The following is a 14,652-nucleotide window of genomic DNA, read 5'->3' as shown; positions in this document are numbered from 1 at the left end:
CTGGGGCCCGATTCAACAAAAAGTGTGTTCCACGCTTGTCCGCCTGCTGACGTCATCACAGATTCTGGCACATTTTGATCCCGAGGCCTCTACTGAACTCCGCACAGACGCCTGCGGCTATGGGATCGGAGCAGTGCTCGCACAACGCTCCCGTGGTCCATACCACGTCGTTGCGTATGCCAGTCGCCTGCTTTGACCTGCCAAGCGAAATTACTCGATTACCAGAAGGGAGTGCCTCGCCCTGCTTTGGGATGTAGCTAAATTCCGGCCATACTTGTTCGGGCGTGCTTTTTCTGTCGTCACGGAATACCATGCCCTTTGCTGGCTGTCCTCGCTGGAAGACCCTTCCGGGCGTCTTGGCCGCTGGGCGCTACGCCTGTTGTGTACAAGTCTGGACGTCTTCATCAAGACGCTGACTGCCTGCCTCAATACCCTGTCGAGCCACCTGATCTCAGTGACACTGACAATATCCCTTGCCTGTTTGGCATTTCTGATCTACACAGCATCGCCGAGGTGCAGCGCAAGGACCCATATTTGCAAACTATCATCGAGGGCCTCAGCTCTGGAAGCTCGAAGCGCTCCCTGCAGCTCTTCGGTACCAAAAATGGCATTCTCTATCGCCGCAACTTCCGTCCTGCCGGGCTCTCTCTCCTTCTAGGCATTTTCCAGCAGCTGCGCTCTTCTATAATCGCAGAACTCATGACCTGCCTGCAGCTGGACACGTTGGTATGGTAAGAACCTACGACCGGATAAGGCGCTGCTTCTTGTGGCCTGGCTTTTACCGTACAGTCCAGCGTTACGTAAACACTTGCAACCTCCGTCAACGCAGGAAGACGCCTTCGGCACCACCTCCTGGTCTTCTGCACCCTGCAGACGTGCCCGTGGAGCCGTTCCACCATGTAGGGCTCGACCTCCTCGAACCATTCCCGACCTAGGAATCCGAAAATAGGTGGTTCGCAGTAGTCACTGACTATACCACTCGGTAAGTTATCACCCGTGCATTGCCTACGAGCTGCACGACTGATGTCGCTGAATTCCTTTTGCGCAAACTTTTTCTACAGCATGGTGCCCGTCGTCAATTTTCTCACGAACCGCGGACGCTATTTCATGTCTCGAGTTGTTGGCGACATCCTGCGCTCATTTTCAACCGAGCGTAAGATTGCCACAGCGTACCACCTGCAGACCAACTGGGTAACCGAGCGCTTGAACCGGACATTAACAGACATGTTGTCTATGTACGTCTCCCCCGACCACAAAGACTGGGATCTCGCCTTGCCATATGTGACGTTCGCTTACAACACCTCCCGGCATGACACAACTGGCTACTCTCGGTTCTATCTCTTATATGGGAGACACGTCGTCCTGCCTTTGGACACACTTGTCTCACCCGCTGACCGTCCCGTCATCGCCTACGCCCGTGATGCCATCGCTCAAGCTGCAGACACTCGCCAAATCGCCCGTAGTCGGCTCCAAGCGTCCCAGCAAGCAAAGAAGTCTCTGTACGACAATTGCCATCGCCACGTCACCTACGAACCGGGGTTGCTCGTGCTTCTGTGGTCTCCTTCCCACCGCGTCGGTCTCTCTGAGAAACTTTTGTCCCCTTACAATGACCCTTATAGTGTGGTGCGTCAGGTCACCGACGTCACATATGAAGTTGCTCCTCATACGCCTGCATCCTCAACATGTAGACCACCCACCGATAATGTACACGTCATGCGCCTCAAGCCCTACCACGTCGCTTCTTGATCACCGGCCTAACGCCGATACGGCGCTCGTGCCGCCGGGAGTCATGTTACGACGAAGTAGCAGTAGAAGACGAAACGGCCTCTCGCGTGAAAGGACGAACGAAGAAGAGAAGGTTAGTGTGGCTCCCTGTTCGTGTTGGTTCTCCCTGCTAGGAAGTCTTCATTCTAAACCCCAATGCTTCTAAACAAATGTAAATAGTATTTCCCCGTAACAATATCTTTCAATGCGAATTTAAAAAGGCACGCTCAAAAACTGACCATCTAGTGCGCCTCGAAAACTCAACAAGAGAAGCTTTTATGCACAAGCAGCACTGTTTTTCTGTTTTCTTCGATATTGAGAAAGCCTATAATACAACCTGGAGGTTTGGGATCCTCCGCGGCCTAGGGGACCTAGGTATCCCCGGCAGGATTATGAACTGCCTGAATGACTGCCTTTCCCACCGTTCCTTTAACGTACGCCCAGGTTCAATCGTCCCGAGGAACTGCATCCAGGGAAATAGAGTACCTCTAGCGTGCTATAACGCATGACATTGTTCATTATAAAAGTTTATTTCCATAAGTAAAATAATCCCAAAGTCTATCCTGTATTCAACGTGTACGTTGATGAAATTCAAATAGCCTGCACATCCTCAAACGTAGCAACATGCGAGAGACAAATACAGTTGACAATGAATAAAATAGTGACATAGGCAGATCAGAACGGTTTCCAGTTTTCCAAACAGAAAACGGTAGCCCTCGTTTTCACAATGAAACGAGGCATACAAGCCGACCTGTTGATAGACCTGAACGGAACACAGATACCCGTCAAAAATGAGCACAAATTTCTAGGCATAACCTTTTGGAAAAAGCTCCCTCTCCTGCCTCATATAACCGCACTGTAAAAGAAAGCATCCGGATCTCTAAGTATACCCAAAGTGCTGTCACGTAAACGTAGGGCTGCTGACAGGACATTTCTTTAAAAGTTACCGCTCTGCAGTACGCTCTACCCTTGATTATTGATGTAGAGTGTATTGGTCAGCGAGACCATCATACCTTAAACGACTGAATCCAGTACATAATTTAGGTTTTGTGTCTTTCCATTAGTGCATACAGGACGTCACCCATAAACCGTTTTTATGTAAAAACGAACGAGCCATCACTTACAGACAGAATAACCATGCTCACAGGCTCGTACATTTTAAAAATCCGTTTGCTGCTGAAACTTCTACGTTACCCCACAGTCACTAATTGCGCCTTCTAGAACACTGTTTCACAACAAACCGCTAGCGATCAGGCCACTCGTCCCGCGTTTTGAAGAGATTTGTGAAAACCTCGGCGTACTAGATACATTACCTGACATTACTCGGAGACGAGGTCCACTGTCTCCATGGTACAATTTCCTGCAAACTGTGATCTCACTGTTACACAGTTCCATTAAAAACAAACTCCACAACAACATATATTGAAACAATTCCTTGCACTCGAAGAAAAATACCGCAGTTTTGCGCACTTTTATATTAATGGTTCATAAACGGACGCTTACGTAGGAAGCGCAGTGCTGCGAGGGAAGTCGGAGAAAACAGTACGACCTCCACAGTGCGCATCCATATTCACTGCAGTATTTTACGCAGTCTCTGTGGCCATGGAAAAAAATAGTAAAGGAGAACCTAACCGACAGTATTAATTACACTGATTCCTTAAGTGTACTTACAACTCTACACCCTAGAAACATAAAGACTTCTATACTTGCTGACATCATATACAAGGTTATAACAGCCACAGCACGAGGACTAAACATAAAGCTCTGCTGGGTTCTGAGTCATGTCGGAATAAAAGATAACGAGAGGGCAGATTTCTGCGCTGCTAACGCTCGTGGAAAGGAAATAAAAAAAGTAAATATACCTTTAAAGGATTCCATGAGCTTAGTACAGCGTAAATTAAGAGAAAAATGGCAGTCGTCTTGGAGCAGTCATGTACAAGCGCAGAACAACCAGGGACAAAGAAGGATGGGACACCACGAGCGCTTACTTCCAACTAAAGATTTACTGACAAACAAGCACCTTACATACAACCTTGCTGCAAGACATCCTTCTTTGTCCCTGTTTGTTCTGCGCTTGTACGTGACTGCAATGCACCAACTAGCCCAAAGGTCTGTGGTCTTGGAGCAATGACGTAAATAACGAACCACGCTTGTTAAAGCCCATTTTAGGCGAATGGAAGTTGAGTGTTCACCAGGACCATCAAGGAAGCGATTCTCTGCCGTCTCCGAACAGGCCACACACACTTACGCGCAACTTCCAGCTAACAAAACAATACAAACCAGTTTGCGAAGAATGTGGAGGTGAACTTACGATTAACCACATCTTATTATCTTGTGTGAAACTGGAAATACTAAGAAAAAACACTCTACTCAATTTATAAATAATACATTCTTTTTCATCCAATAATGCTTTCACAATGCTCTGTTTCATCCAATAATGATGGAGAGAAGCAGGATTTTTCGAAAAACTGACCAGCTGATTTTCTTTTCTTTTTTAGTGCACCTCAGCCAATTTCTCATTCCTGAGAAGAAGGCTGATGTTTTTATTCCGTTCGTTGGGAGCCTGGGGATCCTTGTCCAGCCAAGGATAGCCGCTGAGGCTGCCCGACCTTCTTTAAGGCTTTTACAATTAGCCATTTTCAAATTCTTTCTCATCTGTTATTACTAGACAGTACAATCGTTTAGGCCATCTGCATCATCAATAATTTTTCACATTTCTATACATTCTCCAGGAAACTTATTCTACACATTGAGCTAGGCGCATGACGGCCTTAGCTACCTTTGTGCCGTAAAACCCAACACAAAACAACACTAAATATTTGTCTTCAATATATTCAGGTGAACAGATATGCCTGTGAGAAACTGGACGGGTGAGCATTTGGCTTATTGAAACTTCTTAACAAGACAAAATATATCTGAAATTAATGGCGTGGTTTTTTGGAATGAGGGAGGACGAAACTTTAATAGTGTTGCTAAGAATCAGGAAGCCCGTCGCTTGAAGCAGAAGAGCTAAGTCGTAGATGGCCATCCTTTGTCCTCCTCTATGTGAGGGGAAAACCCGAGCAAATAACATCCCGGCTAATTTTGGAAACCTCCTCTGAAGCCGTATCGTCGCCACCATACGCTATGAACATAACTGTGGGAATAATTAGCGTAGCGTCTGTTCTCTCTTTATTCCTTTTGCATTGCTGACCTACGCGGCCATTGCAACTGTTGCGCATTCTTTGCGCGTTTCGCGTTCCTTCACGTGTTAGTGATGTAGGTGCCGCGAGACTATGATAGCACTTAGTTTTGTGGTCATGACATTCGAAACCGCGAAGAGAGCAGCGAGACCCGCACGTATACGACAGGAACCGCTTAACTGCACCCGCTTTCTCGGGAGCTACCACTCATTTCGCCCCTGTGTGTCATGAACTACGATTTAGTCACTGCTGTTGACACAGAAGCCTTCCTGTTTGGTTCGTAGAAGAGTGGACACATCGTGAGAACCGATCATGCAACGTTAAGTCAACTGAATTCTATTGGTGTCGCATATAGAAGAATTTAAGTACCCTGGCGCAACGATCAGTTCGAATCTATTTTGGAGCAAGCACGTTAATAACATAACCTCAATGGCATCTAAAAGGCTATGGCTATTAAGATACCGGCTAAAACATGCTTCCACTGAAACAAAGCTTGTGGCGTGTACTTCCCTAGTGCGTCCATTACTCGAATATGCTGACGTAGTATGGGACCCGCATACAAAAACGGATGCCAAAATTATAGAGCGTGTCCAAAGAAGAGCACTACTTTTCATTTTCAACGCCTATGGAAGACAGGTATCGGTATCTGATCTTCTTAGCCCATCCGGTTTACCCACCTTGGATTCTAGATCGTCGCAAAATGCATCGCTTGAAAATATTCGTCGACATCGTCAATAATCACACCGGAATAAATTTTCTCACTTATTTGCAGTACAATTGAACACGACAAACTCGGCACAAACACCATAAAAAAATTGTAGTGCCTAAATGCAGAACCACTGTATACAAGTTGTCGTTCTTCCCAAGAACGATAGCAGATTGGAATGCGTTACCTCGCGAAGTGGTCACCTTACCTTCAGCCGAAACATTTTTATCTGCAATCAACCCCAGCCGGTCAAGTTAGGGTATTTGATTCGATTCTGGAGTGTTGCCCTTGTCGCGTCTTATTTTCGATTTTAATGTAAAGTGTTTGTTACTCCTCTATGATTTGAGTTGATCTGCAGATATTTTGCTGCCTGCCTGCAGGCCTTTATTTCCCCCTTTTTTTCGTTGTTGACAAAGCACTGTGCCATTGTATCCCCTTTCCTACCTTGGCCACCAAAAGGCGGCTGGCAGTATTGTATGAATAAATAAAATAAGATAAAATAAAAATATATCAGCATCCCCAGTGAATTTAATGATTCATAACGGTAGCGAAGGAGCTCAAAACACAAGAGAAGAAACACGGAAAGACACGCATGAACGCTCTTCATCTGTTCGCTTGCGTGTTTATTCTCATGTTTTGTGCTCTTTCGCTTTCGTTATGAATCAACAAAGTCAGCAACTAGCTCAAAAACTTGTTTTACTCATGGATAACCAGCGAACACATTACTTCTATAGATGAGAAAAATAGACTTTACCACCGGTTCATTAGTACAAAAAATATAGACGTTTTACGGTGTTTGAAGGTTCACAGAAACAGCCTAAATAATTCTCTTCTAGGTGCCAGGAGAAGATATTACGATAATCTATTTAATCATGAGCTACTTAAAAGGTCCGAACTTTTATGGAAAAGCATCGATCAGCACAGTACTTGGAAAAGATTCCACCTCTGCCCCTCCATTGCTTGTCTCTACAGATGGGAAAATATTCAATGGGAAAGAATCAGCTAATACCTTTAACAATCATTTTGTTTCTTGGGCAAAAAGAAGCACTTACGACGCCAAGTGCACAGAAAATGCAGACCTGCTTTCGGACAGTGCATTTTTGGTGCCTACCGCGTCGCATGAAATCACTGCCACTATCCTGTCATTAATTAACTGCAAAAGTGCAGAAGTTGATGACATAGAAATGTGGCCAATGTGGCCAATAAGCATGAAGCACATATTATTTGTCCCGCTCTAGAACATTTTAGAAACCTAATTTTTTTCGGAAGCAAAATTTCCTAGACGGCTCCAGGCACCGAAAGTTACCGCTCTGATCAAAGGTGACTACAACGCATCGAATTTGCGACTTATCTCTACTTCGCCTGTTTTTTCGAAATGTATTGAAAAGGTACTCCACAACCGCATCACCGGTTTTTCTAACAAACACAAATTTATTACTCCCTGCCAATTCGGCTTCAGAAGGAGGTGGTCTTCCGAAACTGCCTTCCTAACACAGGAGGAATGCATTCTAGAATCGTTCGAAAAGGAATCAAATGCTTTAGCCATATTTGTTGACTATTCCAAGGCATTCGATTGCCTGAACCATAACACTTTATTAAGAAAGCTAAAATACCGCATGCGGGAGGTGCGGGGTTCGATCCCAGGTGCCGCCGGGGACCCACCGGTGATACAATGGATACAAGGTTTCCCCTGGCCTGGTGCTCGGCTTGTTTGGAGTGAAGTGTTCCAGAAATCGGCCTTTGACCCCACCCTGAGAAGTCGAAAATACCTTGTGTTATGGCACTTTTTGGCCATGTACTTCTACGAGGCATCAAAAAGCAAATAACTGATTTACCCACTGTAAAAATAACACAGTACATCACACCCACGACACTTGAAGCGCTCGTTCAAGTATTATAAACGAAAGTTGGAATGCTGTATTTTCTGCCGATGCAGCCGATAATGAAGATGAGCTATTCATTTCGCGTTTTAAGTCATCATGTCAAGAACATTTTAAAGATAAGGTGATCAAGAAGTCAAGAAGAAATATTAAACCTTGGATCAACCGGGAATCTCTAAATATGATTAAAAAGAAAACCAAGTTGTTAAAGAAATTTATGAAAACAAAGTCGCTGGCTGATCGACAAAGATTCAAAGAGTATCGTAATAAATTAACTACTCCTTTAGAAATGAAAAAAAAATCAGCATAACGAGTTTGTGAGCGAAAATTGCGATGGAAGCCCAGTCAAAACGCACTACAGGATTCTAAGACAGAAAATTTCTGTAGTCTGTAGTCTTGTCGTATTTTGGGCATGTCTTGTGTAGTCTGTCTTGTCTTCTGTAGTCTGTCTTGTCTTTTGTAGTCCTGTCTTCTGTAGTCTGTCTTGTCTTTTATAGTCTGTCTTCTGTAGTTTGTCCTCTTTTGTAGTCTGTCTTGACTTCTGTAGTCTGTCTTGTCTTCTGTAGTTTGCCTTGTCTTCTGTAGTGTGTCTTGTGTAGTGCTCGTACACTGTGGAACAGTCGTTACTGTGTCACCTGTCAATTAACACAGGATTTGTGTTCCGGAGTAGGCAATGCACAAAAATGCGCAGCTTGTTAATGGTCACCTGTCAATTAACACAAGCTTTGTGCATTCCAGAGTAATTCGTGCACAAAACCACTAGAATTGAAATGAAAATTATCAATATTTATTTACTGTTTCGTGCTTTTTTTTCGAGCTTGCTGATGCATGCTGTCCAGCGTTGTCCTGGCCGCAGGTTTCTAGATACATCGCCCATGAGCCAAGAAAAATGGTTTTTGTCTTGGCTGAAAAAAAGAAAAAATAGAGATCATCGCTGCTACCTGCGCAAAAAAGATGTGAAAGCGTTGACGCCTCGACACTGGTTGCCTTTCAAATTTGGCGCCATGGTTGCTTTCTCGTTGACTTGATTGGTTATCAATTAGCTCTTATTTTACCCTCATTTCATCCCAGCAACGATTTCGAGTTTTCAAACTTTCCTCCATGGATCATTCCTGCCCACTCACTGAATACCCGCCCAGTCTAATCACCCGTTCATTGCCATTCGCTTCTCAATAATTGCCTAATTGCCTCTAATTTATCATTCTTTTTCCTATCTCCTGGTAAAGTATAGGACACTTATCACTGGTCACGTGATTGCTCATTTCGAGTTTTCAAACTTGGCGCCAAGCTTTGGCTTTGGCCATACTTCCAGTTTTTCAAACTTGGTACTACGCTGTAGCTCCACCTACTTTCAGCGTTTTCAAATTTCACGGCAATTTTTCTCTGGCCCAGCCACATTTTGGACATTTTTGGCTGTAAATAATTATCCGATCATGAAATTTTCTTTTCGAGCAGCATCCTCACATCATCCTCTGCCATTTACACAACCAATCGTATGACGCTATCTCTTCTGAGTTGCCCACAACTGCTGCGGACACGATCCCCGGCAACATAGCCTAGTAAACTTCTCACTTTATTCAAAATGTTGTAATACTGAACAAGGCTTATGACTGGCCGAGTTGGTACTGACTCAGCTTAAAACCAGCTAGAACACACAAGAAGACATGAGCTCAAGAGGCGGGACTAACAAAAAATTAATTAAAGATTTTGATTATTTGATTTGTGAGCGTTTAACGTCCCAAAGCGACTCAAGCTATGAGGAATGCCGTAGTGGAGGGCTCCCGAAATTTCAACCACCTGGGGTTCTTTAGCGTGCACTGACAACGCACAGTACACGGGTCTCTAAAATTTCGCCTCCATTGAAATTTGACTGGCGCGGCCAGGATCGAACCTGCGTCTTTTGGGACAGCAGCCGAGCGCCGTAACCACTGAGCCACCGCGGCGGCATCATTGAAGGAAAGCCGCAAAAGAAGACCCGCGAAGAGATACAAGCGCACAATAACCCAAAGCAGTGAAAGGGCGAAGTGCAATCGAAGGTCACTGGCATACTAATGAATCATCTAAAAAAACAAATTCCTTAAGGTGAAGGTTTACCGATGGCTTAGCCACGCGTGTCCTTAGCCTTACCGATGTACTAAGCCTCAACTCTCTACCGATAGATTTATCCCTTCCATAAACCACTGATGTGTCGTGGAAATTAGGCGTGACACGAAACAGGTCATCCTCAGATTTGCATTCACAAGATTGAGCACGCAGTGCCACATTAGAATTTGCCTTCCCCCTATACAGTGAAAGTGCTCAGTCAGGCGCAAATTCAGGTATCTGCCTGTCTGCCCATATTAGTTGCAGCCATAAGGCAGTGGAACGCAATAAACTCCATTACTTTTGCAAGCGTTGAACCCTTTTTTGTGACACTGTCCATTGTGGACAAGTACCCAGTTTTATCAAGCCTTTTTAATGGCGGCGCAAAGGCCTCCTGTCTTGCACTTCGCTGTTAAGACAACAGCAGCATTACGCTTTCCCGCGACTTTCTTGAGACTCTGAAATACTGTGGAAGTAAGGTGTATCAGCACCATCGGAGTATGTGCTCCTTACCCTCGAGCGAGTGAAAACATACTATGACAGGTTGTTGAGATGGGCAAGTGGGAACCCAGATGCTTGGAAACCTGCTACAAGAATGCGTCCTCAGCAGTGATGGCATGACTTATGTAAAGCTTATGTCATGCACACGATTGCACACCCATCAAGTGTTTCCATCTTTACTGACCTTAACCAGCAACAAATACACCTCTTCACCATCCTTCCCCAGCAACGAGTGGTCCGACTCGTAGCTAAAAAGAGCCTTCCCCGATCTTTAGCTGTAGCCCCGACAAACATATTCGTCCACAAAGCGCAGGTCTGCATCAAGGAACTGCTAACGGTTCTGCTTAAGCAATTTTGATGTAAAAGACAGGCCTTGACCGCATGCCTTAAAGACTTCTAAAACATCTTGTGCCAACTTATCTGACCCTTCTATGTCCAGAAAAATTAGATAGTCATGAACATAACGAAATGCTACTATTCCAAGGTCTTCAAAACAGGGCTCTAATGCCTTATCGACTTTAGACAAAAAAATGTTGCTGAGCAAAGGTACGACCTGCGTGTAAATACCGCCCTGCCAACTGACAAATGCAGATTTGCAGTAAAAGGACAACAGCCCCATGAAGCCAGCAACCGAAATCACGCAATCATCTGTAAAAGCATGTTCATTGTTCACCCTGATGCAGTTTGTACATGCCTCAGAGGTCTATCATGTGACAATGAATAGTGCAGGCCCTCCATGTCGATACTCACTGCAGAGCACCTGCCCAGGTTGCTATCCAGAAGAAACTAGAACTCCACAAAACTCCACTTTTGTGAGTTGGCAAGGCGGTATTTACATCAGAAATCAGGCATATGCAGAGGGTCCCAGGTTGCACTGTTCCTCCGCGACATTCTTCTGTCCAGAGTCGATACCGCATCAAAGCCCTGTTTGGAAGACCTCGGCATAGTAGCATTTCGTTATGTTGATAGCTACCGAATTTTTTTGCACAAGGAGGGCTCAGATAATTTGGCACAAGACGTTTTAGAAATCTTTAGGCATGTGGTCAAAGCCTATCTTTTATGTTTGATTTTCACTAAGCATAAGCGTTTGTAGCTTCTTGACTTAGACCTACGCTTTGCGGAAGACCACATATGTTGGTGCCACAGCCCAAGATCAGAAAGCCTCTTAGCTACGAGTTGAACCACTCGAGGCTGGTGAATGACAGGTTGGCAATCGCATGCATCACGACCGCTTTATGGAAGTCATGTCACAGTGTGTTTTTACTCTCTCGAGGGAACGGAACACCATTCACATGATGCTGGCGTAGTTGAGCAGCACAAAAAGACGGGCTCTATACCTTACCTCCACGCCATTTCGCACCATCCCAAGAAAGTTGCACCAAAGTATGATGTTGCTGTTGTCTTGACCGCTAAAAGTAAGGTAGGAGCCCTTTGCTTCGTTCAAACTAGGCTTGATGCAACTACGGGTAATCGTCCGCTATGCATAGTGGCAGATAAAAAATGTTCACCACTTGCAAAAGTAAACGGGTTTTTTGCGTTCCACTGCCTCGTAGCTGAAACTACTATGGGCAGACAAGCAGATATCTGAATGTGCGCCTGGCTGAGAGCACTTTCACTGTATAGAGAGGAAGCCGAATTTTCACCTGACACTGCACATTCAATCTCGTGAATGCAATCGGAGGACGACCTTTCTCTTTGCACGCCTGATTTCTGCGGCACATCAGTGGTTTAGGGAAGTGATAAATCTGTCCTGATATAGTTGAGGCTTACTACATCAGTAAGGCTAAAAACAAGTGCCTGGCTAAACCGTCGGTGAACCTTCACTGTAAGGAATTAGTTTTTTAGATGGTTTACAAGTACGTCAGTGCCTTTCGATTGTTTTTTGCCCTCTCACTCTTTGGGGTTTTGCGTGCTTGAATCTCTTTGCAGGTCTTCTTTTGCCACTTTCCTTCAATAAAATTTCAGTTGTTAGACCAGCCTCATCTTGTGCTCATCTCTTCTCCTGTTTTGTGTCTTCCGGCTGGTTTTAAGATGTAATACTGAATGCCGGAAGACAGCCATTTTAGAGTCAAGTGCACTTATATTGGCCACAGCTATAATAAATGTTCATTTATTACAAAAATTAGTGCTTACTTCATTATTTATGCATGAAGTATATGGCACTGCATCAAATTGCAGTTACAGCAAACAAAAAAATCACCATAAACCTGCCCCACATGCAAAAGCTTGCACTTCAGGCCAATGCAGAAATAAGATCAGATTACTTCCCAAACTGCATGACACTTGAATAGGACAAATTGCCGGGCTAGTTGGTAATGATCCATTCTTGTTGGCAGCGCGTTAAAGCACAGGGACAGACGTCGTCCTCTGTGTTTCTTCTGTCACTGTGCTTTAACGCGCTGTCAACAAGAATGCATGACACTGCCACGCAAAGTAAAGATTGTGACAGGCAATAAAGGAGCAACAAAAAAGCGAACTGTAGGTAGCAGCCAATCTCATGCAGACAAGCTACAAGGTCAGGCCAACACAGACGTGGAAGGAGAAATTTGAAAAAAAAGCCTCAACAAGCACATAATAAGTTTTAAGGTTTTCACAGCCCTTTAAATGGCAAATACTTTCCTGAAAAAACATAACAGAAGCGGCAATTTTTTTGGCAATCAATTTTTTTCATGTACTTCATTATTCTTGAAGCATGGGCGGGCGTAGAGTAGTCAGATTAGTGCATGCATCCCTAAGCAATGCCATGCCAAAAACTGTACTTACAGAAAAAGCCTGCCTTACTGAGTGAATACCACTGGCCATCCACTAATTTCCCCGCCTGCTCCAGGTCCCTGGCAAAAATCACACGCAACTTGGTGGCTTGCACAACTTCCATGCAACTCTTGGTCTTTAGCTGGAAAAAAATTGAGGGATCAGTGAGATATCAACTTTTACATGCATTGCCTTGTTTCAATGACCGACTAAGAAAAAAACAGAGGTTTCTGTGAGCGCAACTATTTTTTCACACTAGCTTTCTACAGTAAACCACGTTTATCGCGACCTAATTCACACTGACTTGCTGCACGGCCCCAGCACTACTGTGTATAGCTCTATGGTTTCAATTGCTTGTTAGCTCTGAGCTCTTGGGCTTGCACTCGTTAAGGCAGAAAACCTCGGAAAGGGCAACCAGAGCTTCGAGCTTTAAGCCATATATATTAGGAGCTCAGTGGTCTGTGGGAGAACTTTTGGCTGGGTGACACAGTAGCAAATGCTGCTCCAGCTACTTTCACTCCATTGCAAAAAACTCGCACAGCAGAGACCTGTCCTCCATTTTGCATTGCAGAAACAATCACTGAAATTCAAAGCACGCATACTAAATGCACACCTACCTTCCAACACAGCTTCATAATAATGGGTATAATTATTGGAATGAAATACCAGTCAGTACATGTAGTTTTCATTTTATCCAAAAATTATAAGCAACGTACCGACAAACAATAAACATTAAAAGGGAAATAAATAACCAGAATTGTTTAAAAAATCTGTCAGAAGAATTATGTGACATCGACTACACTCCAGCAGTTCTTTGGCTTTGTGCACCTTCAAAGCACACTTTCTTACAGGCACATTTGCACAGAAATTGCATTGAACCTGATATTTAAAAATCTTTATTGGTGCAACAGTAAGGAGAAACCAGGTTTTACTCAAAAACGAAGGGCCCTACACATTGCATCACAAGCCCAGATGGTGCACTTGAGTTGCCTCTTATGCTTATGCAAGAAACAGGAACACAGATATCTTGACTAAATCAAAAAAAGAAGTGCAATGCATGTGTAATGCATAGAAGATATAAGCAATACCACACTAAAACACTGGGATGATTCCAAGAGTAGGTGAATGCATGAATGGGTGGCAATCAGATGGCTAAATGAGATTAGGAAATTTGAGGAAAAAGGGTGGTAGCATGTGGCACAAGACACAGTTACCTAAAATGAACTAGAGAACCATTGTTATGCACTAAATTTAACAGCACATTCACACGACAGACAAAATCACTAACTCCAGGAACGGACTGCGCATCATGCAACTCAATGTCAATCACCATTGCAAATGGCACCAGCACCGCAGACTGCACATGAGGAAAAGTACACATATTTTTGCTCTCAACTTTGAGCAGCAGTCAGCTGCGCTTTTAAGAGCAAAGCTCTAAAGTACGGCAACATTGGCACTTTGTTTTACTGACATGAGGGTGCTTGTGAGCGTGCAAGTCCCATGTTTGTTTTGCACCAAATGTGTTAATTGCGAGGTATGTTTAACTAAAGAGGGGCACCTAACATGGGCATCAGCTCTTCATTACTTCCCTTCTATATCCCTCCCTTATATCACGGTCCAAGTGTCCACCAAAATATGAGACAGTTACTGTTACATTTCCTTGAATTTTCCTTCAACTAATTTTAAATTTTTTAAGTATACAGCTTTAAGAAGGTAGAGGTACAATCTGTGCAGTACAACCATATGCTATGGAAATAAACCAGCAATAAATCTGTGCTGACAGCAG

General features: G+C 44.2%; 1 protein-coding gene across 1 annotated transcript; it reads left to right on the top strand.

Moving 5' to 3' along the window:
- Window positions 1-1,062: 1,062 nt before the first annotated feature.
- On the top strand, window positions 1,063-1,746 carry LOC144108737 (uncharacterized). Its single transcript, XM_077641903.1, has one exon. It carries the CDS (start codon window positions 1,063-1,065, stop codon window positions 1,744-1,746), a length of 684 nt encoding a protein of 227 aa, XP_077498029.1.
- The last annotated feature ends 12,906 nt before the right edge of the window (window positions 1,747-14,652 follow it).

Source organism: Amblyomma americanum, chromosome 10, assembly GCF_052857255.1.
Source record: "Amblyomma americanum isolate KBUSLIRL-KWMA chromosome 10, ASM5285725v1, whole genome shotgun sequence".
NCBI lineage: Eukaryota > Metazoa > Arthropoda > Arachnida > Ixodida > Ixodidae > Amblyomma > Amblyomma americanum.
This window is presented reverse-complemented; position numbering and strand designations above follow the sequence as displayed.

What these genes read in the sequence shown, in the direction of transcription:
- LOC144108737 (XM_077641903.1), top strand. Translation starts at nt 1,063, where the DNA reads ATGGTGCCCGTCGTCAATTTTCTCACGAACCGCGGACGCTATTTCATG.